Genomic DNA, 27,825 nt, shown 5'->3' with positions numbered 1-27,825 from the left:
TGCCACAATCTAAAACATATTTCTATTTTCCACTGGGTACAAAACCAGCCTTTTAATGAACTGCTTGTACAATTCCAAAATACACACACTAAAATTTTAAAAATATCCAAGCTATGATTGTATAAAGGAGATTTAGCCTGAAAATTCTCCAAGGAGTTCTGCATAGAATTTACAACCAGCTTTTATGGTTTGCTGTGGGTGGATGGGGAAATTTGGCTTCTTTTTTATTTTTTGCGCAAGTTTAAAACTGAGACATTGTGGTCTCCAACTTCCCAACATGCACTGTACAGTGAGATCAATATAACCTCTGTTCAGCAGTGAAACAGAGAGTTCCTACCCACTGGTGGGACTATTCAACCTCTTGCATTTTTCTCCCCAACAATGAGCGTTCTCTAAGATTTTGTTTTAAAGTCTTAAATAGTGCAAGACATAGGAATACCGAAAACCTTAGAGATACAGCTCAATACTGAATAAAGACATCCTACCATGGTGGGAGGGGAGAAGATAAGTCTTGTTTTATTCATTATTGAGAGGATCTCTGAGGCTTTCATTATTTGTATTTTTAGATAAGAACATACCAATGAAAACCTGTGTGACCCACTCCATATTAAATAAAAACAGACTTACTGTACCTATCTCCCTGCTCCAGTGCTGATCAGAGGTGTTACTCACATTACAGGTCCAGTGAATGCTGGATCATCTCAGCGCGAATGCAAAGTCTGTGACCATGGGTCAGCAACTTCAGGGACCTACTAAACAAACAAAAACATGGAATAGAACCTGACAATCCACTAACTCAGTGCCTGCATCTAACGTTGAGAAGGTTTCACTGCTCAGAATACTTAAGGACAAACACTTCGATTATCTTTAAAGTGACAGCAAATTGTCCAGTTACCTCTTTATATTTTTCAGCAAATCTTCCAAATTTCTCTATCATTTCAGCCACAAAAATAACATCCATCTTATCAGAAAAATTTGCTGCTTCAACGGTGTAAGCCAAGAGCTGCCTTGCTGTCGCCACTGCATTAGTAAGGTTGAGCGGCATCTACGCAGAGGAGAAACATAAGAATCTTAAAGTGAAAATTAAGTACAGGAGAGAGAAAATACTTCAACAATTAAAAAATAAGCAGTTTCCCAAAGAGGACATCAATTTTCACTGTGTTTAAGTAGCCAGGGACTACCACCTTATCTGTTAGCAAAAACACTTCCCACAAGCCAGAGAATCAGCATTTGTACCTGCAGCCAGAAACTGGGTTTTGTCCTGTTGTCCTAGAAGGGAGTGAAGTGTTGCACCAAGAAAAGGAGCAAAACAAAAAAGACAGTACTGCCAAATGCCTGTTTTGTTTTGCACCAGAGCCTGGGCATGACAAAACAAAGCTCCTAAAATGTGGTATTTTACAGCAAGAGAAGCCAAAAGAAATCCAAATACATCACTGCTATGGCATTCACTCTTGATTCTGTAATTACAGCAAGTGTTTGGAATGAAACATCCACAAAATAACCCAAGACAGATCCTCTCTGTGATGAAGCTCATGATTTGATTCCTGAAACAAGTACCATGCTGGAAAATTCTTCACTAAATACACGACATCAACAAAAGGGGAAATTTCACATAGCGCAGTGGAACGCTGTGCAAATGTTATCAGCTCTCGTTCAGATGCTGTTCATTCATGATAACCCAAATTAGAGATGTCCCATCTCTCGGGTTTTTTGGTGTACAAATATCCAGTCTGTTCTACTGAATTTACAATATGCACCATAAGAACAACTATATGTTTGTCCCTGCTGGTCTTGGCACTTGTATATAGATTTAAGTGTAATTATTGGAAGGCACTTTTTTCCAAAACACTCAAAGTCATGCACTGAAAGTATAAATAAAGTTCAAAGTCATCTCACACCCAGAATAAAGTCAACTTTAAAATTCAGATATTCTGTACAATTTCCTTGAACTTCAAACATGAATTTCTTTTGACCTAAAACTATACCTGTATGATACACAAACAAGAACAGTGAAATATAACTGTTCTTGCATAAATGTTAAAAAGGTTTCATTCCATTTTAAACTTAGACTTCTACTGGATTTAAATTGCTTGGCAGAGTTCTGGTGTTAAACATGACTCAACTACCTTTGTGTTGAAAGGCTCTGAAGATGCTTATAATGTTATTACATTCAATATTAGTCTCAAAGAGATAATAAATTTCTGTGCAGAATATTGTTAAAAGGATTTCCAGACCTACTACACATAAAAAGAGGAAGACTCTAATGAGTAAAAGCAAATCCTAAAACCAAAACATGCCACTTGTCCCTTAAAAAAAGAAGATGAAGCCTCGATTTCAGAGCAGCATACCTGTGTACATATATTTTTAAACAGGTAGTCTACTTCACATATGGAAATCACACTTCTTTTCTGAAGATACCAATCTGACCTGCATATTTTAACTTTTCTAACACAAAGTTGGCAACATTCTTCCACAAGCTAATAAATGCTGGCTAACCAAAAAGCAGTTAAAAGGAGGTGAGATAATCTATGCTTTTAAGTAGTTTCACCTCTATAGTTGGGCTACAGTTCATAGGCAGTGGTAATGTTGAGCTGTTACAGGCCTTGTAAGAAAACGTGAACTCCCACGTGAGGAAAAAGCAAATTAGCAGCAAAGCTCTCAATAAACAAGTATTCAACCTTGTTGTGTTCCACAGAGGGATCCACAGCACCATCTCTCACCTGCTAACCAGTCATTAAGCACCACCATTTCAATCCTCAGACATATTTCTTGTGACCAAGCCATAGCACGCACCTCTAGGGCTAGGACTGTAAAGCAGGCAGCTACAAATAGCTATGCCAACCTCTAATTTTAACTTGGACCTGAGCAGGCAGTCCATTCTCCTTCTCTCCCTCCTACCTAGCCTTCTTACACTGGTGCTCATCTGTCCTCAGTGAACCAAAGGAGGACTACAAAAAGCTGTATCTGCATTAGAAACACAAAGTCAGCAACAATCCATTCACACAACACGCAGTTCAATGCTTTTCCCTCAAACTAGATTTAGCCCAAGCCACTGGGCATCAAGCCTTCACTATGCATATAGAAGTGACATCCAAAGGGCAGCTATGAGTTTAGATCCCAATTGTCCCACTTAGGCACTTTGGTGCTTTGAATATAGAGCAATGTGAGCTCATACACTGAAACACTGAACACACAGAACACACAGCAAACCTAACCCGAGGTCAGGCAAGCACCAAGGTTCCCGGTTAAGCATGGGCGGTGCTATCAACATCATCAACTCAGGTGGCAGAGCTGTATTATTTAAATAAAAAAAAAACCTACAAAAACAAACCCCCAAAAAACCAAAACCACACTCCTGTATCTCCATAGTTTCACCTGTTGCGTTGACACTAGTGATCTGACAATAGCCACTGGAACCAGAGTTTCAAAGCTGTATGGAGTATTTTACAATACAGCATGTACACGCTAAGGTCACGTACATCACTGCAGAACAGTGCTTGTGACAGTGTGCATTAACTAGAGATAAGCCTCAAAAGGAGTTTGGAGCTGAAAAATTTCATTTCATAGCTATATTTAAAATCTAGAATATTCTCTTATATCGTGGAAAGTACTATCAGATTAGAGAAGCCTAGTTAATACCCACTGCTTTCACTTGTTAAGTCTCATTGGTCACACCAAGTCGATTAGAGGTTTACAGCAAGAGACACGGAGCAGAGTTTGACTAATCTCTATTATTGTAATGAAAATAGCTGTTCTCCATTACAACTTCGGCCTGCTTTGCTGCTTTACAGCACGTGGGCAGGACATGGCATTCAGCTGACAAAAGCAATCATGACAAGTGTCATTCCCTTATGCTTTACACAAGTACACCAGTGACTAAAACTTTCCTTGCACTGTCAGTCTGGGGGCACTCAAAATACATATTAAACCGATCTAAACATTAAAGTTGTAGTGTCGTACTCAGAGGCATGTTTACATCACAATTCACCCAGGTCACTAGTATTGTGAGCTTAAAAACCATGGAGAAATAGACTTAGGAGGTTTCATTTTCATTCAAGAATTAGATTTTATAGAAATGCGCAAATTACCTGATTAAACATATAAAGAACTCGAGTCACATCATTTGCATACTGGCACCTGGAGTAGTCCTCTTCAGCCCAGTACCCTCCCCTGTCGCATCTGCGCCAGGCTCTTCTCTCATCTTGTGAGGTGCCAGGATATATCCCACTGCCAGCAGAATAACGTGTGCACAGCAGGTATGCTGTGATGCCTGCCAATGTTCTAGGCCACCTAGGGAGTCAAAAGCAAAAAAAGAAAAAAATTTGTCTAAATTTACATGACAAGTAAATAAAAGGATCAAGCACTACAACATGAAATAAAAAGATACTCAAACCCAAGCATCTCTAAACTATTTGAAGGGCCACCTTGGCTCGCCTTCAGTATTTTCAAGCTGTTCATATTTGTGTACTATTAACAAAATGAGCTCTAATGCTCGCTTGCTTTTTTTTTAATTCTTTCAGGAGGTTGCAGGTGGAGAGGAAAAGGTGCTTATAAAATTACTAAATATAGTTTACATTTTTTTTTAATTAAAAACCCCTTACTTACTTGATGAAAACTTCTGTTAAAATTCCTGCTAAAAACAGTTAAATGCATAGGATAAAGCCCCAGAAGTCTTCTGCTTGTCCTGTTCACACACATCAATGTAACTTTCAAATGACTGCATTCTATCAATACTAAATTGCATATGCACAGAAGACTATATGTACAGTAACTAAGAAACAGAAGCAGCAGCAGACCAATTTTGCAACCAAACATAACACCTAATAGAAACTAATCAGAAGAGAAAATGTTCATAGTGTTAAGAAAGTAGAAAAGAATTCCCTGTACTCAAGGTATGGGGAACCAAGCACTTAAGAAAATTTCTAACATTGTCTGGACTTTCTCCTCTGTAGCTTTACTGCATATTTTATACATACAAGCGCTCATGGAGATCAAAATGGAAGAAAAAATACATAAAATTAAATTTTAATACACCTTTAGTGCACTGATCATTCATGAGATAGAACCAATTGAAAAGAAACATATCAACAGAAAGAAACCATGTCTGCACAGCACTGCATTGCTGAGAAGAGAGGAGGACAGGGATGAGGCACGCCAGCCGGTCTGCCTGCCCCTGCTTCCAGCCTCTCCCCTGTTCAGATGCACATAAATAGTATTTTATCATCTAGAATACTAACACTTAAAAGTTTAAAAGCAAAATCCACACATACCTATAAATGGCAGAACGCTACCTATTTCAAATCCAACAATCCAACACTAAGGTTTAACTAAAACTGAGAACAAGGGAGAGCTTAATTTGATCATCTCTGTCTTTCTGCACCACAATCAAGTCAAGCTCCTTGAGCAGCCCTAAAAGCCAACATACTTCTCCATTTTAAGTATTTCAAAGAGCCTTGCACAAAGCAAGTTGTCTCCACAAATTGAAAAGGTCAAATGAAAAACTTAGTTAGGAGTTTGCTGTGATTTAAAGTTTGCTTTTACATCTGGACTGCATTTCAGTAAACGACCATTTAGTCGCTACTATAATCTAAATTAAGAGATGCTCAGAACATACCTATATTTGAGGGAAAAAAATAAAAAATACATAGTCTGTGTTTGCAGGAGGATGGAGGAAACCCCTTGAAGACCTGGAGCACTGAGTGACAGACAAGGACCTGTTCGAGCAAGTCCAGAGGAGGTCGACAAAAACGATCAGGGGCTGGAGCACCTACCCTACGAGGACAGGCTGAGAGACTTGGGGTTGTTCAGTTTGGAGCAGAGAAGGCTTCAGGGAGACCTCATAGTGGCCTTCCAACACCTGAAGGGGGCCCACAGGAAAGCTGGGGAGGGATTCCTGATCAGAGAGTGTAGTGACGGTATGAGGGGTTAAGTTTCAAACTGGTAAAGGGTACACTTAGAATAAATACTAGGAAGAAATTCTTCACTGGGAAGGTGGTGGGGCACTGGAACAGGTTGTCCAGAGAAGCTGCGGTTGTCCAGAGAAGTAACTTCTCAGTTACATTAAATTATGCAAAAGATTATTGTTTTGGGGTATACTGAAAGCCTTGCCTATCTCAAATTCCTAGTTACTCCTAATCAGCTATGAGAAAATAACTTATGCATGTTCAGGAAGACTCTTACTCCAGGCCATTTTGGCAAAGATCTTAGCTTTGGGCAGGAAGCAACTAAAAAGACAGCTGCTGGTGGCATCCTTAAAATACACAGGTCATGGAAACAGACACAAAATAATTCAAAGTCAGTAACGAATCTAATGGCAAAGACTAGACAAAAATTACAAGAAAAAAAACCAGAAAATAAATGCTTAAATTTTACCACCTTTTATAACTGTGTTGGCATTACAAATCAGTTTTCCATATTGTAGTAACATCATTGAATTAAGAAATGGAGATTTATTATTATGACCATCTCCATAGTATATGAATACTTGAGAAGGCAGAAGATTATTTGAGTATCATAGCAGAGATTCATTAAGCCTAGCAAATGTGCACACGCTTGTATTCAGAGCTTCAGTAGCCACTTCAAGAAATTAACAGAAGTGTCACCATTCAACCTTTATCAGAAAGGAAAACCTATACCAGAATCAATGGCAATGGAAGTGGTTAACAGAAAAAAGGAAAAAAGATTAAAAGAATGAGCACAGTTTTTAAATGCCAGGAATTATATACAGGTATTTTAGAGAATGTAAATTAATTCAAGCAACTGGTATAGATTCTGCAAGGTAATGTAAATTATTTACGATCTTTTTTTTTGCCCACACAGAAGAAAAGCCAGCATAAAGCCCAAAAATCTTCCTTCAAAAAAAAAAAGTCACACCAGACTTTGTGAATTGCCGCAAACTCAGTAGTGACCCTAGCACAACGTTACACGCACTTCAGCAAGCTAACAAAAGCATCACTTTGCATCATGTCTGGCCAACTCCGGTCATGGACAGAACAAGTTACAGATCTGCTGCGGAGGGAGAGATAAGGGGATCCAACATATGTAAACTAAGACTGACATTTTTGTATGGACAAATTAAAACAAAGTTCAAGCAACAAAGACTGGGAAAAAACAAGTACAAAGATGAGATGCTTCTGTGCTGCCACTTCTTACGGACACATGAGCCTTCAGAGAATCAAGTGAAGAAGAAAATAAGCAGATAAGGACAACTAAGAAGTCATCTGGCACAGCTGCCACAAAACACGCAGGACCACAAATACCTTGCACAACACATGCAAACCTCAGCTTCCAGAATGCAGAGTCAGGTTGCCAGAAACACTGACATTAGAGTGTCAAGACATCATTTCTAAAACAATTCTATCAATACCAAAATCTTTGTGACACCACATCAAAGGTGTCACTTTGTATCTTTACAGAGAGTTTTCTAAAAATCATATTTTTCCAAAGCACTTGGACTTAAGTGTGGTCCATCCAGTTTTGACTGTATGTATCACCTTACAGACTGAGTGCCACATGGCTTTAGGATAATTTAAACTCTGTGGTCCTGACAGATGCTGTGTGACACAATCTCCAAGACAAATATTTTCACTGAAAAATGCCATGTGTCTTTTCTTTTCTTGCTCTTCACATCTAGTACTAAAGAATTTTAAAAAGAGAAACCAGATCCAAATACTAGGACTTAAATGAAAAAAAAGTTCTTCAGGAGAGCTTTTAACTACTTATATTTTTAAACACAATTATAACTTCTCAGCTATATATATCTTCTTCTGGAACTTCTGTAATGGTTATTAGGTTAGCACAAGATTATTCATCTTCTCTTCTTGTTGTTCTCTCTCCTTCCCCTATTTTTTATCCATCTCTTTTCCTTTTGTTGCTATCCCTTTATTCCTACTGCATTTACTTTTTCTTCAATTCCTCATTTTATCTTTTACCGTGATCTTCTCAAAAGAATACTAGCAATGCCAGACAGTCCTATAAGTCTGTGCTACCTTTACAACAAATTTAGGTATCTACAGAAACATCCTACTAATAAGACTAACAAATTATTATTATAATTATTTAAGAAGTTTTGCACTATACTGGACATAACAAGTGGGCAATTTAAATCTCCCAGTTTTCTGCCACAATTTCACATACACAAAACCACACAAATGCACAGCGCAACTAAGAGAATTTCATGGGAATAGCGTCCCTTATCCTCTTTCCCCTCTCACAATATCTCTTGTGCAGGTACAAGAGATTTTGCAGTCGTGCGGTGAATGAGATAGGGGAATGGATTCCAGCTGTAACTACACTTCGCTTACTCCCTGTTTTTGCTAAGTGAGTCTTAACCTTGGCCATTCTCAGCCATCAACTGCTTCCTCCCAATACCTGTATGACAACTAATGACATGAAATTCTCATCATCCAAACAGAGGCTACATAAGTTTGGCTGCATTCTTAATTTCTTGCGAGCCTAAGCTTGAATATCTTTCACAGTTTACCCAACTGCTAGCAGAAGTGCAAATTTGGACTGTATTAACACTCTTATTTCATCACAGTTTATAATTAGGTGCTCAAAATTTATCACATATACATGAGAGTAGACAGCTGTGGGGGAAAAGATGGTTCATTTACATTTAAGTACTGTAATTTCATTTCAGGAAAAAAAAGCCAGACCATGAGATTATAAGAGAGTCCTTTTCCTTCATGCGTATTAATTCTGTTTTGAAAGCATTCATTTCTTTAAATCAACAGTAACTCTCAGTTACAATGAGGTTTTTATACTATAATTTCATTAGCTTATAGGTAGCCTAATATTTTTCTTATTGCATCTTATTAATTCACTAAATTCAGCACGACAATCATAGTTGTAAGATTAATTACATCCAGTATTCAAAAGGATAATTCTTAAATATAAGAAAGAACACTACCAGCATAAATTTATTCTAAACACAACAGTTGATGCTTCTGCTTCAGTGAATCTTTCAAGCTATATTTTAACATGCAAACTGTACTTTCAGTTTAATCATGGATTATAACATATTCTGGGATATTACCTGAGTAAGACTTAAAAGAATATATAATTTTTTAAAATAAATAAATAAAATATTCCATGATGAAGACACTTTTCGCCCAATCTTTATAAATTCACGCTAAACTACTATTACTGAGACAAAGACACTGATGACAAACATCCTCCTTCGCTACACTTCACTATCCCATCCCTGAGATAAAAATCTAGATGCCAATTTTGAAACTGCTTCCAAGCTAAAATGACTAACCAGTTCCAACTGAAAAAACTATAAAATCAAATTCACCTAGGATCATTTACAGCCATCTGCTCAGAACCATTTTCTCACTAGTCAAAGCCTTATTTCCATATGGTTCCAAAGGTGAAAAATTACTCTTTATTATTACTCTACCTAAACTACAAGTAGAAGTCTGTTATAGTAGACCCAGACATACTGCACTTTTTGATAAACTGAACATTTCTTGAAATCTTATTTCTTTCTACTGAATTCCAGAGGGGGTAAAACCTATTACACTGAACAGTCACTGAATAGCACAGGTTAATTTAATGGAAAACACTTTGAAATAAGCCTTTACCATCTGTTTTCCCCTCTAATGGCAAATCAAAGAAGAAGGATTCACACTTGTGTCATTAAAAAAAATGCGTAAGTGATTTAAATAGATGTGCTCTTTGATGAATATAGCATGCATCTGTTTGTCTTTCTTCACCTTTTATCTGACATAGGAAGTTCTCATTTTCTAATGTAAAGCTCAACCCTGCAGTTGAAACCACCACAGTGTAAAGAGAGTATATAAACAAGGTTTCTTATAAAAATAATTCCTTAAAATGGCAAAGTAAAACTCTTCCATAGTTCCAGTTGCCTCTGCGCAGCAAGCGATCTTAACGCTACTTCCCTTACTAACAGCTTCTCATACTCAGACACCAGCTACCCTTCCTCTCAAATTGTCCAGCTGAGGAACATGAAGACGAGCTCAGAACAAATGCTCTCAGCCAGGACTTTACCTGCATTTTTGCTACAACTGAAAAAGGCCTTCTGCATTTGAAAGCTTGTCTTCTCCCCCCACAAAAACTATGTCTCAGCAACATGCTTTAACTTACTTTTTATTTCTTAAAATAAAAGATTTACGGTCTTACATTAAGTGCATAGAAAGAAGACTTCAAAGAGCTCTCATGTTCTTTGAACTCTTAACACACACACAGGGAAAGGAAAAAAAAATTATATATGTAAACAAAAGATCAAGCAGAAGATCAACATAGCCAAGCAGCATAAAAAAAAAAAAAAAGAAAATGAGTGGGTAAAAGCAGTTATTACAACATTAACAAATCCTACAAACAGTAGCAAAAACATATGCCATGATGCATAGCAATTCTCACTAGGAGCTACTGCAGGGAGGTACAACACAAAGCAGTTATAAAGGGAATTACCTTACACACAGAGAATCTATACAGAAGCTATCTGTTAGAGCTGGCACCTCCAGGAGTAACGTGGTGTTAGTGACCAGCAGCAGAAAGATCAGAAAAGGGAAAACAGGTGAAGAGGTAAGAACAAAAGATAAAACACTCTGCAATACCCAACATAACGGAATATCAGCGCTACGACTACAGCCCCAACAACTATTAAAAGGAAGCACCAATCATATTATTTACTCTAATACTCACAGGGGAAAACACCCCAAAACCACAACAACTATACCACATTTCTTACATAGTGAATTTGTTGTACAGGAGAAGGAGGGGTTTAAAAACAGAATAATAACCGGGTGGAAATGATCTCATCAATATGTGGTCCAGCTCTAACTTACAGATCATCTAAAAAGTTTTACTCTATTCCAATTATTTAATTTATATATTTCAAATATCATAGCTTATTTTTCATCTCTTCCAAAGATGTGAGTTAACATGCTGCATAGTATAGTTGCATGTGCTTCTTTCAAGACATACTAATTTAGAACAATTAATCTATTACACATTATTTACAAATGAATATCCACACAGTTGCCTTTAAAGCAAAATACACCTTAGTTAAAACTGAATTTGCTTTTCTCCGGGGAAAAAAAAAAAAGAAGATACCAACCTGAAATCTCCTTTATTGTTCACAACCCTCTCTGGAGGGCAGTATTGTGCAGAACTTTCTAACACCACAATGTCTACTGTCCTTGTGTTATTCCCACGTCTGGTTTGTACATGGCAGCCCCAGTTTCCTGTGGAGCCAGCCTGAATGTTTGAGATTGTTAGTGCACTGGGAAGACAAAATAAATAAAAAACAACAGTTTTGCTACAGAATTTATATAAGCTTTTACCAAAAGATGAGTAAAATACCAAACGGCAATGGAAGAAATAACCAACTAAATAAAACTGTGAGTACAAAATCAGAGTTATCTATGAGACAATATACTGCAATTAACAAAGAAATATTTACTATTCTTTTTGCCAAGGTAGAAAAGAAGAACGGCCATGGGACTTCAGAAATAAAAGAGAAATCCAAATTCCTGAAGTGTTATCATTGCTTTCCCACATGAAAATTTGTATAGTTGTTCCAGAAATGGCAAACTAAAATAACTTCTCAAATACATAGTTTGTGACAGAGTTAGGATCCCTAATTTACTAATACAATTACAATATGTATAATCGCTCGGTAGATGCTGAATGAGTCAAAAATCTGCTGCAGGCACAATACATTATAGATCTCTGCTGGAGAACTTCAGTATTACCAACCGTGATGCGCTCAAAAGGAAGAGGAAAGAACTCATGAGTAGTTTACTTAAACACCGTGTTTTCACAATTTTCGTGTTCCAACAGAACAAATGTATCCTGTCACAAACATAGTTAGATGGAACTGCACTGCGTAATCCTAGAGACAATTAAAAGCCAACTGCAACAGCCCTGGGTAACCTGCTCTAGCAAACCCTGTTTTAAGCAGGTGGGTTTGACGTATTAAATCTCTACGATAATATCCCTTCTCAAACCTGACAGTTAGCAACAGTGACCAAACCCAGGTAATTTAAGAGACAGGTGAAGTCACAAACTACTTCCCTACTTGGGATGTTTCTGTCTACATCTGTTTACTCGCTGAGGATACAAGAGAGCCTTACTGGTTACAGAAAGAGTCGCTAAATCAGAACAGAAAATAAGGAATGGCAAATAGATTTCCTCTTTACAGATTCACCTTGCAATCAGTGAGCAGTTATGAATCATGTTTTTTTCAACAAAAATACCCTGGGACTCATCAGTTTCCACAATCTTTCCATCCTGATACCACAAGACTTGCATGTCTTGATCAATATAAGAAGCCATACATTGGAAGGGCAGACTATCTCCTTCAAAGACAACCTGACGGTGAGATGGAGTCATATAGAAAGATGGTAATTCAAGCGGCGGTTCTACAATTCAAGAAATAAAAGCACAATTAATGCAAGAATCTGTTAGATACGTAATTTGCAGAAGAGGAGGAAAATTACACTATCAATTATTGACTGATCCATGAAAGCTGCATCTTGCAAGATTTATACAAAAACTACATCTGATACATCAGATACTCAAAAAATACAAATTCTCATCATATTCTTTTTTCAAAATGTGTATTCCTTTAATGCCACACATTTCAAAGGTCTTTTGCTAGCCCACATCCAAAAGTGAAAAGTATAAACCTAAACGAATAATCTATTTATGCAGTTTATTTCTTCACATTTTCTCACTACTAAGATTTCAAAATCACAAATACATAGTTTTGTTATTTTGGCAGATGGAATAACTCTAATTCAACAAATTAAGCAAGCTGTTTGTGATTTCATCACAACAAGAAGGCTAATCACCATGCAGGAAAGTAAGGACCTTTTAACTTCAGAAATTTGGGCTTGGAGTAATTTGCATATCTGAAATTGGATAGCTAGAATTGGGGGGGGGGGAGGGAAAGGGGGTTTCCAACTCCTCTTGTGAAGTTCCGATAAAAAAAAACCTGAAAAACATGAATTAGCAGGAGTTTTATCTCCAGAGTGCCACTCATCCTCAGTTTCTACAGACTAACATCTACAATCTCCGATGTACTTACTACCTATTTCCAAGAGCAAATAACACTGAATCATGACTAAATATCAGCCTCAGAAAAAGAAGCACTATTACTACTTGTATTGGGTTTGTGTGGCCAGGTTTTCGTGGCAGGGGGGCTACAGCGGTGGCTTCAGTGAGAAGCTGCTAGAAGCTTTCCCCATGTCCAACAGAGCCAATGCCAGCCAGGTGCTAGATGGACCTGCCTCCAGCCAAGGCTGGCACCATCAACAGTGGTAGCTCCTCTGTGATATCGTATTTAAGGAGGCAAAATTACTGTGCAGCAGTAATTGCAGCTTGGAAGGAGGGAGAATATGAGAGAAACAACTGCACACACCAAGGTCAGTGAAGAAGGAAGGGACAGAGGTGCTCCAGGCACCCTGCAGGCCACTGTGAGGCAGGCTGTTCCCCTGAAGCCCACAGGGGTTAAGAGTGGAGCAGACAGCCATGGGCTATCCAGCAGATAGCCCGTGGAAGACCTCATGCTGGCGCAGGTAAATGCCCAAAGGAAGCTGTGGTCCCCTGGGAAGCCATGGAGAGAGGAGCTCACACTGGAGCAGTCTATTCCTGAAGGAGAGCACCCCACAGAAAGGGTCCCACACTGGAGCAGCGGAAGAGTGTGAGGAGTCCTCCTCCTGAGGAGGAAGGAGCGGCAACAACAACACGCAATGAACTGACCCAAACCCCCACCCCCTGTCCCCCTGTGCCACTGGTGGGGAAGAGGTCTCAGTTAAGCCTAGTAAGAAGGGAAGGGTTTTTATTATTTGATTGTATTTTTAATTATCCTACTCTGAGTTAAGGGGGCCTACAAGAAAGATGGTGAGGGGCTTTTTATGATGTCAGGTAGTGTTAGGACTAGAGGGAATGGATTAAAGCTAGAGATGGATCGGTTCAGATTGGACGTTAGGAAGAAGTTCTTCACCATAAGGGTGGTGAGACACTGGCACAGGTTGCCCAGAGTGGGGGTGGAAGCCCCATCCCTGGAAATGTTTAAGGTCAGGCTGGATGGGGCTCTGAGCAACCTGATCTAGTGGGGGATGTCCCTGCCCATGGCAGGGGGCTTGGAACTAGATGATCTTTAAGGCCCCTTCCAGCCCTGGCAATTCTATGATTCTATTACTTGACTGGTAATAAATTAAACTGACTTCCCCAAGTCATGCCCGTTTTGCCCACGATGGTAATTGCTGAGTGATCTCCTGGTCCTTATCTCAACCCATGAACTTGAAGGAGGAGTGAGAATATCATATTTCTTATCCCCTGCCCAGTTTACAAGGGGAAGTGATGGAGTATCTCGGTGGCCACCTGGTTGTCCAGCTTGGGTCAACCCACCATACCACTACTGTATAAATGCTGAATTTCAGGGAAACAAAACAAAGCAAAAAAAGACTGATGACTAATATAAACAGAATATTAAACGCGTTAGAAAACAACTGTCTGTTGTCAGGAGTGCTTACCACAGGTCAGAAGCTCCTGCTTAACACCAGTCACCGTCTGCGACTGAAGCGACTTGGGATAGGCACATTTAGTTTCACGGACAGTTATATTTCTTTCTTTTAACCACTGATGCATCCACAGTATGTTACAATCACAAAGAAGATAATCAGTCTGAAATTCTCTGCAACACAAAATAGGTATTCACAGTGACAAAACGCCAACACTTAAAGGTTTGAAAGCCCGACCTCAACAGTTGTGCGATGCCTCTCTGCCACAGGCAACAAGCAAACCCCACAATACAGCAGAGTTGCGTCCCACTATGCATTGGAAGATACTCTAATCCTCTGCAAGCTGTGGTCTGAGAACAAAATCACACACAGGAATGCTCTCCACAGATATGAGGAACGTGTAATAGCTGTGCATGAAAAAAAAATTCTAGTAATTTTTTTCATGGAGGGACTTCATGTTATTTAAGTGAGTAATAATATGGAATTGCTTGAATATGCATCACCATAACTTATGAACACACTTCATTGCTTCCTTTTAGCAATCAAACACTTTTATATAAAATAGCCTCTCATTTCTCTTATCAGAACCACTAGTCACAATTTTAATGTTAGTTTTACTCTGCTTTATATGACAATCATATAAGGCTTTCCATTGATTCATAAAGTCTTCTCTGTTTAATACTTTCTACTAAAAAGACAGACCAAATCCTCCACAGATGTCTGTTGTAGTCAGCTAAATTAAGAGAACTTCAATATTCTATTTGTTTAGAAACAGATAAAAATGTATCCAAACATACTGCTATATCTACACTGTTTTTTACCTCTAGTGAAAACATAGTTTTTTGTTGTTTTGTTTTTTTTTGCAAATGTCTAGAGTATAACACAACATCACAGGCAAAACACTTTTATGAGTCTATGGAAACACTTCAAACACTAAATCCACAGTCCTTTAAAACTCCATTTGGTCTTTGTTCACAGAAATTCCTCCAGATACACGCATTTTTAATATCAATGGTTATATCCAGGTTCTCTAATCAGACCTGTGATGTTCTTAGACAGTAACTTTTATGTACACAATTAAAATACCATGAACAACTACTTATGAACAATTAAAAGAAACTGGAGGAGGTAGAGAAACATTTCCTTTATAAACAAGAAATTAACAGCATCGAAGCCGGAGGTCTGAGCTTTTCAGAAAGTCACAGTACAGCAAGCCAACTGTCATGACCACCAGGGAAAAAGGCCAACTAATCATCAGCACTGACAATTTTTTTTTTTCATTTATTTTCATCCTTACATAAGATTATAATTCTTACCAAATTAAAGTATCATGAGGTCGAAATGTACCTGTATGTACCTGTTACATGTAGCAAAACTACACACTATTCTTCTACAATCTCCCTTGAAAGTATTTGTTTCCTTTTTTATAAAAAAAGTGTAAAACACCATATATTTAATATAAAGAAATGATGCAATAAGTACTTACAGAGACTTTAGTGAACCAAGATGATCAAATGTTCCCTGTGTAAGTGTAGAAAACAGATTTCCAGAAAGATTCCTAAGAAATAAAAGTATCACGATTTGAACTCATGCTCAAGCAACTGACATTTGAAATAATAATAAAAAAACCCTCTCTTCAATATAAGTTATTTTAAAACCTACAAGATACTATTATGATACTCTGTCATAGTTCAGAAGATTTTAAGAATAACAGTCAGGTCTGAGAGCCTAGCAAAAATCCCCAAATAAACTGTTCCCCAATACCTGTGTAGCTGAAGAATTTTAAGACTGGGAACGAGGACTCAGAGCAAAACCAACTAGCACACGTTGAGCATACATTTCAAAGTTTAAAATTAACTTCATTTTTCACCATGAATTGATGTGTTGTTATTATCATGCTATAAGACCCATGATCGATCTAGCAGAATATTTTTAAATAGTTATTACACATCTCACTTTCTCTGCATCAGTCAAATCACCATGTGAGAAGGTAACAAGCAGGGTAAAGTAACATTCCATAATCTTACATGTTATTTGAAGTAATCGGAGAGCTACAAAACATGCAAGAAAGTCAGCGGAATACAACCATGCTGATGCCATGATAGAAGGCATAGATATTAAAAGATCCTATAACCCTGAAGAATTTTTCTAAGGAAAATACTTTGTACAGTCTGCTACTCCCACCCACCTCCCTGCTATACCTTCTAAGAAACTGCAAAGCAGATGGAGCACTGAACAGCATGGTTTTGGTTGCCCTTGTCACCCCCCACTTTTTTTTTTTTAAACTTGCTACTCAGTAACAAACTGCAACTGTAGCCGTAGTGCACATCTTTCACACACAGAGCTAAAACTTAAGAAGTGAAGTTATATACAGTAAATTATACTTACAGTCTAATGAGATTTACAAGTCCTCTAAATATATCTGCATTCAGGCAGCCTATTCTGTTATTAGTTAAGTCTCTACAAATAGGAAAAAGCAAAAAATCAGAATAAACTGGTTTATTTCCAAGTGACATACAGTCTGCAAACCAAAGTATTTCAACAAAAATTCATGAGTAACAGACTGTACCATGCATACCTTTCATCTCTTCAAGCAAAACCCAAGAGTTACTGCTATATGGGTGTACACATACACACATGTGGAGTCCTTATTCCATTTCCAAAGTAATAATGGTTTGCCCATATAAAGTTAGATGAGTCTAACCTTACTAGTAAACCCCCTTACAACCGGCTTGGCTTACAGTACTACAAAGTAAATTTTCCTATTTCTATGGTATATTCATCACATGTGGTAAATCACCTCATTTTCTGGCATGCCAGAGACCTATACTAATGCATTTATTGTACATAAATAGGACCACTTCTATATTTATACTTAGATAAATATTTAATTATTACATACTTTATAATATAGGTCTTAAAGCAAATTGCCAGAAATACTTAAAGGAATAAAAATTAACTTTGCAAGTAGTTAACGTCCAGAATTGTTCCTTCAACTTTATTTTTGAGGTTTTCAGATCATCTCATCAGTGACAAATGAACGTACTTCCTACATAAATTTAAGAAGGAAAGCTCTATGCTGGCTAACTAGCTGGGGGGAGGAGAACAATAATAACTCAGACTTACAACCTGTTCCAGCTATTTCAAAAATCTGAAGAGTGTTTTTGAAAAAAAAAAAAAAAAAAAAGAAAAAAAAAAAAGAAAAAGGCCATCATGCTGAGGCCTTGTTTATCAAGTTTCATCTGGGATGGAATTTTTACAGCCAAGGTATAAATCCCCCAAAAATGTGTTAATGGGAATGTTGGCACAACCTTCAATAAAGCAGCATTAACAGCACTGTAACTTCAGTGCGGTATTAATAGCCAGGGAACTCTATGTTCCACTATGACCTTTAAAAAAAAGAAAATAAAATCATGAGGAGTTTAACATTTAACAAAGCAAGACTTGGTGAACGTTTATTCAGAACTTTGATACCATCAAGTGATGTTTCAAGCCACAAAAATAAAAATAGGGAGGAATAATACAAGAGACTGTCAGTAAGAACAAGTGAGACTGCCAAGCCGCAAGCAGTGGATGTTCTTCAGGCCCAAGACTGAAAGCAGACTTTGTCTTATACATCCATCCATGTGTGCATGTGTATAAATTTAGACAGCATACGTATTCAACTTTTAATACATAGTAGCTTTGCTGTCTAAATTTCCAGAACTGAAGACTTGCTCTACTCTCAGAGGTTTTTTGTTTTGTTTAAACTGACCAGCTAGGTAGACTACTTACAGTCTTTTCAGAGATGAAAGCCCCAGAAAAGCTCCTGGATCTATAGTACTAATAAGGTTGTTCTTAAGGTCCCTGTGGAGAAAAATCAAGACATTACTTTTGCCACAGACTACCCTTTAAAACAGATATACATGCACAAAGATACACTTGTCTCAATTTGCTTGAACGCTGCCCCAAAAAACCTCATATGACACTTCTACTTTCTCTAACATAGCATCTTTTAAAAGTTGAAGACCTGCACTTGAACTAGAAAGGAATATAAACAGCACGTGTATTCCATTAAATATTCTACCAGTTCCTATCACATGGAAGTGTAGAGAGTCAAAAATACTTTGCATAGTGTCTGAATAGATTACAGCTGCTCAGAGAGTACAATACTGTTAGCACAGTGTTGTTGTCTTCAGCCTACCCAATTCTACTTTAGTAGTGCCCAACATCTACCGCAAGAAGCAAAACAAGATCCTAAAAATACAGCAGAGGCACAACACGGAAAGTTTCCACTGATGTTACTGGCACAAAAGCAAAGTCCTGGCTGAGAATCTCAAAGCAGGTGAAAAAACTCAGAGCACAGATTTCAGAATCTTAAATTTACAGAATAGGAGACTGTAAGGAGAAATGCAAACTAACTATGTCATTAAACTGCTTTAGTTATTGCATAATTGATATGGGAGTTATAACTCCAAACTCTGGATATTTTGCAGATGCAGCTTAATTTGAAAGGTCACAGAAAGCATCTGTCAGAATCTACGCAGTTTTGAACCAATTTTATCACTGCATGAATGCTAAAATTAGTTCTACTTCCTTGATCATCCAAGATTTTTCCTATACTACTGCCTGAAACTTTACAGGCACCTTACTACAAGAAATATTTCTCATTCCTTGGTAATATGGGAATATTCTGCATTCAAAAAGAAAGTCAGCTAAATTTCAACTAAAAGCAATTTTTTTAGTAAGCACAGGTAGAAAAAAAATCTTCTAAATCTACCACAATATTAATAATTCTACTGAAAAGAGAACAGTACAATGGATTACATATACCATCACACAGAGATGCACGAGCAAAAATATAAATTCATCCCAAGATTTCACAATAGCATTTCATGCAGCCAGATTAACAGATCATGGTACAACAGACAGTGCCATGGCACACGGATCACACTTCATTGATGCACCTAATAAACATTTTAAATACTTTTATATACTTTATAACTTTACCTTGCAGTAAATTAATTTTAAATAAAACTATGACATATACACACTTCTCCTATGTTAACTTTTATTTTCTTGCACTGTTTGGTGGCAGGGACCAGCAACCACTTCCAAAGCAGTAGCAGAAGCCTGTAGAATTGCAATGCTTTGAGGCCTCTTTGAGTAGTCTTATAAACCCAGTACGAAGATCATGACAAAACTGAGAATACTAAATGTTATTCATAGTCTTTGAGAAAGTGAACAAAAATGATACTTACTGTTCATATTTTAAATTTCATTTTTAAATTCCCACTTAAAAATCTCACTGTGAAAAATATTCAAGGAGAAAAATCTCAACAACACACCTTTGAAATCCACCAGTTTAGATCATCAGTGATTTTTAATTTCATTACCTATATTCAAAGTAAACTCCTTGATATACTTCTTCATTAAATCAATTGCTTTGGAGAAAAAAAACAAAACAACTCACGTAGTTTTAGAATTAAAAGCAAGAGTTTTACTACTTCCACAACCTGTTTACACATTTTGTCAGAGTAGTTGATAAAAAACTCGTTATTCTTTTTTCCCCGCCCCTTAGTAGGTCTTAACATCAGATCCAGAAGGATAATTACACTAGAATTTATAAATAATTTTTTAAAAGAAATTCAAACATTTTTCATGTTTTCATAAAACTCATTCAGTGTAGATTCTGTATCTTGAAAATAAGAAAAGAAAGCACTAATGAACCACCATACTGAAGTAATTTTTTAAAAACACATGGAATGCCCAAGGCATTAGCATTTTCTCAATCTGCAACTACAACAGTTGGGGAGTCTCTGTTTGTTTGTTGGTTTTTTTCCTCTCCTCACAGTGGCAGTCACTAGTAAGCATTGGTTAAGTATTCATCTATCATTAGCAGATGAAAACTGTGAAAACAGAGATATTTAAAGATCTCAAAATTAACACAGTGCTGACATGCCTGGCAGCTCTTTAGAAACAGTGAAAGATGTTGATACACAGGCTGGTGCAAGTGCCAGGACTCCAGGATCTCAGGCAGTTTCCAAATGAAGAAATGACAGTTGAGGTTAAAGCAGCAGACTGATTGTATTCTTACATAAAACAGGGGTGGGTGAGACAATCTCATTAGACAGTTGTGTTTGGCTTTAAAGTTCTTGTGCTTTTACCACTTACAAATTTATATAAACTACTGATTTTTACTAACAGAAATTTACTCATCCTGGCTGCTGATTCTAGTAATTTTTATTTTTTTTTGCTTTTCACAATTCAGCTAACAGGATATAGTTACAGATATTTATTTATCCAACTAAAAGAAAATCTGTTCAAAAGAAATAATTTATAAAAAGGTTTCAATTATGGTAATATTACAACTTCCCCAAGCTCTAGCTTGTCACTACATCTATTATCTTAAGAGGATGTACATCCTTCATCTAGCAATTAAAAATATGGCTACAGGAAAAACAAACCTAGAAAAAAAAAAACCTTTTAAATCTAAGTAACACTGTGATGAGTATTCCACTGTATTTACCAGGGAAGCTGGCTGAGATTAGGATGGTAAAAAAATTTAGGTTTTAATGGATGTGTTGAGGTCATCTAGGTCAACTTCTAGCTCAAAGCACAACTAAATCAGGTCAACTGACTTGCCGTTACATCCAGTGCAGCCCTGAAAACCTCAAAGGATGTAGATTTCATTATCAGCCAGCTCTAAGTGTTTAAACATTCTCACAGAATCATAAAATTGTTCAAGTTGGAAAAGACCTTTAAGATCAAGTCCAACTGGTAACCTAGCTCTGTGAAGTCCACCTCCGAACCATGTCACTAAGCACCACATCTGCACAGGGACGGCGACTCAACTACTTCCCTTAGCAGCCTGTTTCAATGCTTAACAGCTCTTTCAGTAAAGAAATCCTTCCTAATATCCAATCTAAACCTCGCCCGGTGCAGCTTGAGACCATTTCCTCTTGTCCTACCACTTGTTACTTGGGAGAAGAGACTAACAACCATCTCGCCACAACCTCCTTTCAGGTAGTTGTAGGGAGCAATAAGGTCTCCCCTCAGCCCCCTTTTCTCAAGGCTAAAACCCCCAGTTCCCTCAGCCACTCCTCATAAGACTTGTTCCCCAGCCCCTCCACCAGCTTTGTTGCTCTTCTTTGGACACACTCCAGCACCTCAATGACTTCTTGTAGTGAGGGTCCCAAAACAACACAGGATTCGAGGTGCAGCCTCACCTGTGCCCAGTACAGATGGACAGCCTGTCCTGCTCCTGCTGGCCACACTATTCCTGACAAAGGCCAGGATGCCACTGGCCTTCTGGGCCATGTGGGCACACCGCTGGCTCCTGTTCAGCCAGCTGTTGACCCAGGACCCCTGGGATCTTTTCTACTGGGCAGTGGGCGTTTTCCCAGCCACTCATGCCCAAGCCTGCAGCATTCCATGGGGTTGATTTGACCCAATTACGAAGGGTCTTCTCATTATGAAAAATTTTCTTGTGTCCAGTTAGAATAGCCCTTTTTTCAAATCTCTGAGTGAGCAAATAGCAACTTGCCAACAAGTAAAAATATTTTAACAGTCTGACAACCACACCCAAGGTTATCTTAAGAAAATATCTTAATGAAAGAACACTTAAAGGTAACTGTGGTTTGCCATGTAAAAACCAAAATCCTTAATTTCATTAGAACTTACAATGAAATGTTTCAGCGGCCAGTTGCCTATGACTTAAAAGTGCACATATAGATACTTAAAAAATACTTATGTATGAATTGCTTACTACTTAAATACTTATATTCTTGCAATTTACTGCTTTCTGTCTCAGCACAAAGAAGATTGTCTTAATTATTACTGAAGTATCCTGGAGGAACAAACGAAAAACACATATATAGACATCACTGAATCATATATATATATATATACATATATGCATTTTTTGTGCACACCAACATTCAATTACTATTACACAAACTATCTTCTTTTCCTGAACAGACTTGAAAATTTATGTTGGACAAGAAACACATTAGCTACCGGACTCTTGCCTTGCCTTTTAAAGAAATAAATGGAAGAAGAGGACAAAGAAATTAGGTTAAACATTACATCAAGTCATGCTGCCCCTCCCACAGCTCTATGGGGTGCAGATTTTATGCAAGGCTCTTATGAGTGATTAAACAATTTTTATGTTTCCTCATCTCTCACTGCGTATGATTTAAATTCTACTCTATACATATATAGGCTTTCTCCTTAAACACAGCAGGCTCTAATTTGAGATTTCACCATCAGTGTATCCACTATGTAGGATGCCACCAAAACTGTCGATATCTGAAAGCCCAATACTTTATTGGATGTGCGTCCCAACAGCTTCCAACAGCTCAGAATGCTCCAAAGCACTCAACACCACAGCACCGATTATTCAGCAGAGACTAGAAGAACATTTAAACCCCATCATCATCACTTATATTTAAGAAATTATCTGGAAGCAGGTGAGGATGGGGAAAATAAATGTTTTGTTAGCCTAACACTGTCCTCTCCTGAAAGAGTCATAGCTAATAAACTGATTAAAGTTCCAGAATCAAAATCAGAACTAAAGTTAGAGGAAAAACTCAAGTTCCTCAATGTTCATAAACCTATTTATCTGCTCAGTAATAGCCAAATAATATACACTGACAGTTTCCAAACACTTTTAAAGACTTAAAAAAAAAAAAAAAGTTTCAGGTCCACCACTGGGAGAACTTAGGTCCATCTTTTTAGGTGCTCTGCTGCACTATCACAACACGAATAGAAATAAGAAATCATTACTGCCTGAAAAAGTACAAGATGCTCCTATTTTTCAGGCATTCATGTATCTGCAGCTTGGTGCTGTAAAAACAGGAGAAAAAAATATGAGTCTGTCTACAAATAACACTCCTTTCACACTGCTTGTTTTCCCTTTTCAAAGGTATACTTCTATAACCTAAAAATACATTGTTAAACCCTTGTCATTATTTACAATTTGATAAATATCAAATCCTTCTTTTGCTATGTAAATATTTTCTGAATTCCACGCCCGTCTCTTCCTCCTCTCTTCCTCATGTACAATCAAAAACCAGTGCTTTTATAGAGTACTCTTCCTTATATTCATAAAAACTAATAGGCAGCATTAGCTAGCTTCCAGATGGAATATAGCTTCTTGCTTCTAAGTTGTTGGACTAATGCTACATTAAGCCAAGTACCTACGATATGAAAACCTATCTGTCACAAACCAGTTGTGCAAGAAGTTACTTCAGCACTTAAACTAGAGAAAAGTCATAGCAAAACTTAGCATTAAAAAAGTCAGGAGAGATTAAAATATTTAAGATTTTTTGCACAGCCACTTAAATTAGTACTTTTGTCAGTACAAATCCTTGACCTGTTTACTGTTATTTTACTATTACTGCATGAGATTTTTCCTCTAAGCGTAGATGTAGACACAGCATAGCCATCTTCCACTATAACAAACATTTCACCCTCCAGCAAAAAAAATGATCTCTCCCTTTCAATTTCAACAGTGAAGAATGGTTAGATGAGGATGAGGTCAAAAAAATAACATGTTTGAGCAAACAATAACCTCAAAGACAACAATTTGCCAGCTGCAGATATGCTCAAGTTATTCTGAAGAACTGAAAAAAAGTAACAAAAATAATTTTAAAATATGTAAATTTTCATTGAGATGTCCAAGAACCAAACAGGTGATAATAAGCTTAGTGTGTTAACAGATGAATTATGAAGTTGTGACTCTGTATTTCAAGATTCAAAAAATATTGATTAAAATGCAATTAAAAACAATGATTATGCAGAGGTATGTTGATGACATATTTGTTTGTTTATTTTTTTAAAAAACTTAGGTTAAATATATCTAAAACTCTATCCAAGAACCATTAAGGAGAAACAACAAAAATATTTGCTATGAAGTATAACATTACAAGGAATGAACAAACAAGCATTACATGTATGTACACACACTATATCCCCCAAGAAGCAGTTAAGTGACAATGCTATTGGCTGAATTGACTATTTAAATACCAATTGAATTTATTTCTTTTTATATCCCTTTCATCTCTTAAATTAGAAGTGGGAAAAAGAGAGTATCTACAAAGAAAGAAAACACTCATAAGGAAACAAAGAGGGGGTACTAGTAGTAAGAAAAATAAAATTAATCAAGAAACTGTCAAAAAAGTGCAATTTTAAAGGCATGCAATTTACCACAGTAAGCATTAAAGAATGTAATTTGAAACTGCTGAACATAATGTTTAAAATAGTTTGTGTGGCTTTCAATTTTATTTCCACTGACTATTCATTAAAGTTCAAAAAATTATTTTAATTACAAGAGTCCAAGGTCACAAGAGCATTTAAAGCATAAAATTTTACTTCTACTGTAGTTCAACAGGTTTGGTTTTTTTTAAATAAGTGTTGCACACAAGACAAAAAAAAAAACAATAAAAGAGAGGGCCATTAATGATACTAGTGTATCATGCTAGTTATTCCTTCCTTTATGGTGAAGACATACAGCCATTAATAATAATTTTCTGATTTCTGCATCAGTGCACATAAAGTATGTTATCTCATTCAGATAAGACCATCACACTATCTAACACACTGCTAACCCAGATCACTTTAAATGTTCAAGACATGATGTCTTCCTTACTGCTTTCTTTTCCTTTTCATGAAAGGAGATATTAAAATAACCTAAAAAAATATCCTTTCAAATGACAAGAGTTAAGTGGAAGAAAGCTGGGTTATTATGATTTTAAAGAAAATTAAAATTTGTATTCATAGAGCAAATGTAAATGATCATCTCAAACTAATTAGAGTTTCAAGTATTTCCTGTCTGAAAACTGTAATGAGTTACAACAAATAACAACTGTCAGCAGATGCCTTTATTACCTAAGCAAGGATGCCAAAATAATGTATAAAGATCTGGAATGCTATCACTGCTGATAACCTTGCTGCTTTGGCACAACTTATTTCTACAATAAAGCTCACCTGCTAGTGCAGAAGATGAATCTTCTGGCACATGGAGGACGGAATGGTGGAAGTGTCAGAATTTATTTAGGCTAGGTGACTGGGATTACAGCCTTCAAGTTTTAGAGGCAGAATAAAATACTTTTAATCCCTGAAGCCAAAAGTCATTTGGAACTCTTCCTAGATGTTGTGAGATGATTATGAAACTGGCTACTTTCCCAGTCAAATGGCCTAGAAAAATCCTTATCTCTAAAGTCTCTCCTTGCTCCCAGGTAGATCAACCTGCCAATCCTGACCTTCTATCAGCTAGAAAAAAAGCTGACTATAACAGAAGTTACAATGCTGCTTCTTATCCCATAGGTGGGGTATCAACTGAAAGGGAAAGTGAAAACAGGAAGCAAAAAGGTGTCCAAGAAGTTACTTGTTTTTCAAAGTGAAAATAGCTTTTTAAGAAGTGCTTACAATCTTTCAAGAAGGTGTAATCCAGTGAAGGAACCATTCTTCAACTCAGTTATTTTATTGTTACTCAGAATCCTGTAAATACAAACAAACAAAAAGTGTATTATAAGTTTAGTGACAAAATTATTTGTTTAACAGCTTTTATAAAAAACTACAATGCCTCGCTGTACGCAACAGCACTGCTTAAATATTTGAAGGAGAAAAAGAGGATTTTCTCTTATGTGCCCTAAGCACCATGTAAGCCTACATAATTACCATATGAAAGTGCACCCATATAGGTTTATCACAATAAAACACTAGAATTGGCAAAATAGAAAGGAAGCATTAAACAACCAATCTACACATTCAACACTGTTATTTCACACTCAATTTTGGTTTTCAAAATCATGCAGCATATCACCTGTTTCCTGTTCCCCCTTTCCTCTGCAGCCACCCTGAGCCACTCGCTTCTTCCACAGGGTATCACCTTTCCTAGCCACTCTTCACACACTCATCCTTCTTCCCAACCCAACCTTTTCAAGACATCTGCAAATAAGCTTAGTAAGTACTCCTTTACTTCTCTCTATTCTTTCTTCTCTTAAAAGGACCACAAAACTGCAAATTTCCTCTTACACACAAGTAACTGGATCAGGGCAATCTAGCCAAGCACCCTATTTTCCAATCACAGCTGCTTGCAGATGGAAATTATCAGCAAGTGAGGAAATTCCTTGTGTAGCTATATGCTTCCTTACTTGGAAGAACCTGCCTTTATACAGCTAGGTATTTCTCTGTCACAAGAATGCCTATTTTCCTTATGAACCGTGTAAAATTTTGGTATTCACAACACAAAAGACTTCACAGCACAAAATTCCATCGCACAAAGAATCCCTCGTCTCCTTCGTTCTGAATACAGCTCCCGCTAGCTTCAACGCTCCCCACTTCTTGTACTGAAACAAGCAGTAGAGCAATCCCTACCTACCCTCCTTATCGCATGTAATTACGTAGAAACGTAGATGGTCTCTTTCCGGATGGAAGATTCGTATTTTACTTACTCTTCACACGAAAGTAATTTTGCATAGCCTTAATTTCTGAGCTTTCCAGCTTTATTACACTGAAAAACTCTGAGGTAAGACCACCAGAACCGAAACAGTATTCAACAGAGACAAGTCACAAATCTACATAGCGTAATAACAACACTCTCTTTTGTTTTCTATCATTTTTCTAGACATTTCTAACATCTGATTGGCATTTAGCTAAGAATTGGAAGATTTCTCATCAACAATGCCCATCACCTTATATGTGAAGACAAAATTTTCATTGTCATTGTCCTTAACATACTTTCTATTTTTCTACAGTGTGCTGCTTCTGCTATTTTACTGCACAGTTATTATTTCACAAACTTCTTCTAAAATTCTTTCCTTTAGCCTCATCCTTATTACATCAAGCATCTCACCAAACTGTCAACTCCCTACTAGCACCGTTTTACAGGTCATTAAGAAATCTTGTGCATTACAGGTCTTTAAGACTCCTCTCCACTGAGAAGCCTAACCATTTATTTCCACATCCACTTCCTATCCTTTAGCAAGTCAGCTGTCTATACAATGACTTTCCATTTTAGGCTGACATACTATTTTCAACTGCCTTTGGCAAGAGACTGCGAGATGCCTTTTGGAAAAGCATCTATGTCTTATTATATCAACTGGATCATCCACATAAATAATTCTGCTGATTCTGAAGAACTGCAAAGGTCTGTGGGAAGACGTTCCCATTACAGGAGATGTAGGTTTTCCAGAGTACATCTCTCTCTATCCACGTATCCAATATATTATTATAAATTCCGCTGATTCATTCAACACAAAATATCAGACTTGGAACCACATAACTCCTTGAAACTCCTGAGGCACTTTAAAATAGCAACATTTGCCATCCCTCCAGTAGTCAA

The 27,825-nt window shown here is 37.1% G+C and overlaps 1 protein-coding gene across 1 annotated transcript in view; it reads right to left on the bottom strand.

The window, feature by feature from the left end:
• The window catches only part of GPR125 (G protein-coupled receptor 125), a gene marked incomplete at its 5' end in the record, with an annotated part of 44,106 nt that extends 18,127 nt beyond the window's left edge, over positions 1–25,979 (bottom strand). The window contains 9 exons of the mRNA XM_009873800.1: positions 896–1,045; positions 4,089–4,290; positions 11,087–11,251; positions 12,179–12,392; positions 14,511–14,671; positions 15,985–16,056; positions 16,887–16,958; positions 18,273–18,344; positions 25,908–25,979. Coding sequence (XP_009872102.1) covers positions 896–1,045; positions 4,089–4,290; positions 11,087–11,251; positions 12,179–12,392; positions 14,511–14,671; positions 15,985–16,056; positions 16,887–16,958; positions 18,273–18,344; positions 25,908–25,979 — 1,180 coding nt within the window. The remainder of the gene's footprint in view (positions 1–895; positions 1,046–4,088; positions 4,291–11,086; positions 11,252–12,178; positions 12,393–14,510; positions 14,672–15,984; positions 16,057–16,886; positions 16,959–18,272; positions 18,345–25,907) is intronic.
• Positions 25,980–27,825: the final 1,846 nt, after the last annotated feature.

This window comes from Apaloderma vittatum, unplaced genomic scaffold (genome assembly GCF_000703405.1).
Source record: "Apaloderma vittatum isolate BGI_N311 unplaced genomic scaffold, ASM70340v1 scaffold8167, whole genome shotgun sequence".
Classification (NCBI taxonomy): domain Eukaryota; kingdom Metazoa; phylum Chordata; class Aves; order Trogoniformes; family Trogonidae; genus Apaloderma; species Apaloderma vittatum.
This window is presented reverse-complemented; position numbering and strand designations above follow the sequence as displayed.